This window comes from Prunus dulcis, unplaced genomic scaffold (assembly GCF_902201215.1).
Source record: "Prunus dulcis unplaced genomic scaffold, ALMONDv2, whole genome shotgun sequence".
Classification (NCBI taxonomy): Eukaryota; Viridiplantae; Streptophyta; class Magnoliopsida; order Rosales; family Rosaceae; genus Prunus; species Prunus dulcis.
Window position 1 is genome coordinate 4676 of NW_023010539.1, and position 5895 is coordinate 10570.

General features: G+C 39.6%; 1 protein-coding gene across 1 annotated transcript; it reads right to left on the reverse strand.

The window, feature by feature from the left end:
• Positions 1-1953: 1953 nt before the first annotated feature.
• LOC117613724 (clumping factor B-like) lies at positions 1954-3071 on the reverse strand. The gene is made up of 2 exons (XM_034342297.1): positions 3010-3071; positions 1954-2278 (listed from the first exon to the last, which is right to left on the reverse strand). Exons 1-2 carry the CDS (start codon positions 3069-3071, stop codon positions 1954-1956), a joined length of 387 nt encoding a protein of 128 aa, XP_034198188.1.
• Positions 3072-5895: the final 2824 nt, after the last annotated feature.

Genomic DNA, 5895 nt, shown 5'->3' on the forward strand with positions numbered 1-5895 from the left:
CTTAAGTGGTTCAAACAGCTTCTCAATGGATACATGATTCGCAATTAGATACTTTGAAGTCCTGCTAATATTGGGTGAATAACGATTTGGTGGCTTTCCACGATTCTGCCTGGAAGGTAATTGGTATCCAATAGATTTATCCTCTAAATTCACGAGTGTAGTAGGAGTAGTTACCTCAATGATATTCTCAGGAGATTGGTCTATTGGTACTGTTGAGTTAGAGGTGGGGTCTTCATCTTGTTGTTCTATATTGTCTGTAGGTGTGGGACTTGAATTAGAAATATCTTCACAAGGATCAGGTGGGTCAGGCGTTTGATCTCTATGAATGGGTGATTGATCGCTTTTTGGTAGAGAGTAATCTCGTGCTCTAGATTTGGGACGATCGATCATTTTCCAAGTTGCTCCAATTTTGCTCTTCACTTCGTATCTCCCCCTGAAGTGTAAAATTGAATGATGGGTCATGGAAGAACAGCTCATATTCCAAAAATGTCACATCCAAAGTGACATAGGTACGTCGGGTAGGAGGGTGATAACAGCGGTAGCCTTTCTGATGAATGGCATAACCCACAAAAACAGAACGAAGCGCACAGGGATCAAGTTTGCTACATTGATTTTTGAGGAGATGAACGACAGCTACACATCCAAAGATTCAGCGTGTGAGTACCAAAACAGAGGGCAAAGGTCTGTGTTGTGCAAGCACTTGTAAGAGAATTTTAAAGGTCAATACGCCAGAAGGCATGCGGTTGATCAAGTGAACTGCGGTGACAATAATATCATCCTAGTGATGGCGAGGAACATGAGCACCAATCAGAAGTGCTCGGACTGTTTCAAGCAGATGTCAATTCTTTCGTTCATCAACACCATTTTGTTGCTGTGTCTGAGGACAAGTATTCCCATGGATAATGCCATGTTGTTGGAAGTAAGTCTGAAAGTCATGATTGACAAATTCTTCACCATTGTCTGAGCAGAGAATCTGGATTTGAGCATTAAACTGAGTTTTCGTCTGTTTGTGAAATGACTGAAAACGGAAAAACACTTCGTTTTTATTCTTTAGCAAATTAAGCCATGCCATCCGTGTATAATCATATATGAATGTAACAAACCACTGAACACCAGAAGGAGCAGTGATAGGTGAAGGTCCCTAAACATCATAGTGAATTAATGTAAACGGAGTAGTACACTTGGGATAGGGTACACGATGACTCTTGGCCAAAATACAAGTATCACATGTGAAGTCGGAGTCCTTGAAACCTGAGAATAAATCTGGTATAAGATGCTTCATATAACTAAAAGACGGATGTCCCAATCGACAGTGCCACAAATAGATTTGCTTTTGTTCGCTATCAAAGAGATGCGTCACACTGTTAGCCATGACGGGACTGAAGTCATCTACATAATATAGCCCCCTCTCTTAGTACCACGACCGAGAATCCCCTCAGTGTGAATATCCTAAAGCGAAAAAAAAACTCGGCTAAATGAGTACACAACAATTCAATTGTTCAGTAAGCTGACTAACTGACAACAATTTATTGGATAAAGATGGAACAAGTAAAGTATTAGACAGTGAGAGATAAGATGAGAGCGCAACGGTGCCAACCCCTGCCATAAGATAAGTAACTCCATTGGCATTAGCAATACAAGTTCGTCGAGGTTATGTAGTATTCAGAAAATTATCAGGATCAAATGCCATATGACCAGTTGCACGGGAATCAATTATCCAGTTCTGGAATCAATCTTATCGGAAGTATGGAATCTATAACCAGTAACTTACTGGTCGTATCGCTTTGTGTTCGATCTTTAAGAGTAGCCCACCAGTCGGGGTAGCCATGCAATTTAAAACAAGTCTCACGAGTGTGTCTCGTATCACCATAATTTGTGCAATCTCGTCCATGTGTCAGGGTCATTAATCTGGAAGTCACAATCTGTGCAGCGAAAGATGCATAGGATATAGGTTTAGTAGGAATTCGAATCGGAATCTGAGCCTGGGTCGGGGTCGGAGTCAGAGTCGAAGTCAGAATTTGGGTCTGAATCAGAGACAAATTCAGGGTTGGGGTCATCCTCAGAGTCAGGGTCATGGTCATCATCAGAGTCGGGGTCGGGGTCGTCATCGAAGTCAAGGTTGGGGTTGTCATAGTTGTAGTCGGGGTCGGGGTCTAGGTCGTCAAAATAGGATCCTTGTTCAGGATCAGGTTCAGGGTCATCAATATAGGATCTTGATTCAGAATCGGATTTGGGGTCAAAGTCTGTAGGAGCTGAGCCATTTGAGCACTCAACTTGACTATGGTTGGTTGAGAAAGAGAGGAGTCTCCATGAGGGTTGAAAAAATCATCAACCCCCATAGCTGCGAGGGTTTGAAACGAGAGTCAGCAATTCCAATATCGCCGCTCTGATATCATGCTAAAATATGAGAACTATGAGAGAATATTTATTTGTGGGAATTTTTTGTGTATTCTTCTCCTTGTATGAGGTCATATTTATAATACAACGAACATGAATAAGCAAGTAAATAATAAATTCCTATTTTTATTTACAGTAGGAAATTAGGAATTAAAGTAAATCAAATATAATTATAATGGGAATCCTTGGTGTGTAAGGAAAGAAAGTGAATGGTTCACAAGTCACGCCAACAAAAAAAACCCCAATGCACCAATTTTACACAAGTTCTCTTAAATCATCACAAATGCCGAAAATTAAGTGAACAATAAATAAAATAAAATGTATTCAACATCTAACGCAGACCTTCAATTCTGGGAAACAGAAAGATGAATGAATGTTTTTTTTACAAAAAATATATCAAAATAAATCAAACCCAAAAAAACCACAGCACTCAATATTTAACAATTAAAAAAAATTGGAAGAAACAAGAACAGAGAAATTAGTTTTTTTTAAAAAAAAAATCAGAAGAGAGGAGAGACAATAGAGATGACGTGAAGCAGTTGAGGGAGACGATGCGAGAGGGAAGATGCGAGGGAGACGACCTGAAGTGGGAGACAACACGATGAAAACGACCTGAAAAGGGAGACTTCACGTTTGGCAAGAGGTAGCCGATGAAGAGAGTCTTTGAAACCCATGTCTCGACGTGGGTTTTGATATTCAGCATATGCTGGATTCATATCCTAAGCAAAAATTTAAGTCCAAGTCAGTGTGTGATGTAATTAAGCCCACCAAACAACAAACTAGATCCATGTTCATTTTAATTGAAAAAGTCTCATTCAGTGCAGCCCACCAAACAGTAACATAGATTTCAAAGTGATCTAATGGTGTGTTTGGATTAGGGAAATAAACTTGGGATTTTGACAAAACTTAGAATTTCTAAATTGACATGAACCAATTCCCGTGTTTGGATTAAAAAAATATATAAATTTAGAAATTCCGCGTGGAAAAAAACATGGAATTTGGAAATCATAAATCTCAACTTTAAATTCTATTTAAAAGTCGTCATTTCTAAAATCTCAAAAGAAATTGAGTTTTAAAAAAATATAACTTTACAAATAAAGGTTAGATTCCGTATTTTAAATCCGTCGCCCAAACAAGAAACTTTACAAATTCTAGAACATTAATTTCTGTCATTTTAAATTCCGTCATTTATGAAATCCTTTGTACTTTTAAATTTTCTCATCCAAATGCACTGTAAGGGTCATTATAACCAGAAGACCGTAGAAATTTGGGAAATACGCGTAGACGATCACTTTGCCCAACTTTCATTCACAAATGATCACTTTAAATTATCATATCTATTGACCATTTATCACATCTTTTTTGAAAGCCAACTTTTCCCAACTCCTCTCCTCCCTCTCTCTCTCAGCTCTCTTTTACAGTTCTCTCTTCTTCTCTCAGCACTTTCTCTCTCCATCGACCACCACCACACTCTTTCTCCCTCTGTCGCGAAAACCTAAGCAGCACTTTCTCTTTCTCTCTATGCAGTCGATGTTAGGGTTTGTTGAGGGGGTTCTTGAAGGTGAAAGAGAGAGTTTACTCGTTAAATGCTCTCTCCCTTCAACAATCTCTCAATTCCCTCTCTTTTCATGTCTTCGATCGACGTCTTTCTCTTCTACTTTGCTCCTTCAGGACCTCGGAAAACCCTAATTTTGGTTTCGGATCCTACTTTTTTCACATACTTCCTCCTCATTCTCAATCATGTCACAGGCAAAATTCGTGCTTTTCTTTAGGTGTTTCTGGGATTTCCAATTCGGTTCTGTGCGAAAAATGAGTGATTCTAAGGTGGGTTTTGTATTTGTTATTGACTAGTTTGTCTTTTTATATGGTTTTCATTTGAGAAGGATAATTTCACTAACCTGTGACTGATTTTGTGAAGTTCAGTAATTAGAGAGATTGGAAATTGCGATTGTAACTGTGAATTACTTCAAGCTTGGATGAAACTTCTATTGGTCTGATTGATTTTGCTCTATGGATGACGAAGTGCCTCAATTTGCTATTTGTCATCGCGGATTGGTTCGTTTGTGATGCGTGTTTTCAATTCCATTTTATGATGCGTATTTAGTGTGGGAATTTATTGTGGTGGCAATGGCTATTCCATTATAACACAGCTTTACCTCACTAGGCCCTAAATTAGCTGTTGAGTAATAATGCACAAGTAAATTTGTTGTTATCATTGCTGTTTCATCATCTAGGAGGATATTTTGCACCATTCTAGTCTTATGGTTAATTATGTGATTTTGAAATACTAATGTTAATTGGCGTGGGATTTTTCTCTTCCTTGTGCTATAAAACCTGCTAAATTTTGTTGTTATTCCTTGTTTGCAGCTATTCGTTTTTGGGTCATTCTCTGAAGACGAGACAAGGTCAGAAGCAATCACCTGGGAAGGCTGAAAAGCCTGTGGAAAAGAATGTATTGCAGTTTGGGTCTATAAATTTTGTTACTAAAATATCTTCGGGTGAATGTAATGATGAATCAAGCAGACCACAAAATTCTGTGAAAGGGCTCAGCAAAGTTCAGCCTTTAAGTTCACTTAATAAGCAGAATGAAGTGGAGGCTGTAAAAGCAGCAAATGATGGTTTACCAGCATCTTTAACTACTCCTACAGAGAATGGATGTACTGAATTATAAAAATGGTTCTGCCCATAGTAATGGAGTGAAAGAGGCGACAGCGGATAATATTGATGTAGCTTCATTACCTTTATCCAATAACGAAGGTGGTCTCTCCAATCAATTTTCAAGTCTGGAATTCCAGAACAGGGAGCAGAATGGTCGTGTTGATGATTTATCAGCTTCTAAGGTAAAGGGGGAACTACAGAAGTGTTTGAATGGGCCTGTTACAGTTTCTACGGTCTTGTTGCCTCGTGGTTTAATGAATTCAGGGAATCTGTTCTTTCTCAATGCAACGCTACAGGCTCTACTATCCTGTTCTCCTTTTGTTCAGCTTCTGCAGGAATTGAGAACTCGCAAGTGCCTAAGGTCTCTATCTGTAGCAGTAGGGCTGGACCAGTCAAAATTGGAGCATATCCAATATTAGATAACTCTGTGGAGGGAGATGAGATTGTTTAAGGGGGAGTATAAAGAAACTTACAGCATTTCCAGCAGTGGGGTTTGGGGGAGGACTTGGGGGGATTTGGGTTAAAAATTCGTTTCCAGCAACAAAAGGAGGCCCGGGCGCGAGTGTTGATGCTTACTTCAGCGTGCTGACGTCACGACGACGTCAGCCTTTGCGTTCAAATTTTTTTAACGTTGGCGCGAGTGTTGATGCTTATGTCAGTGTGCTGACGTCACGACGACGTCAACGACGTCAGCCCTAGCGTTCAAAATGCATGTGCCAACGTTAAAAAACATTGAACGCGCAGCTACAGTGCCCGCCAACGGTTATGTGCCACGTGTTGCGTCCTGGGCTCTCTGATCAGAATTTTTGCTCCAATCCAACGGCAGCCAATTTTTGTGCA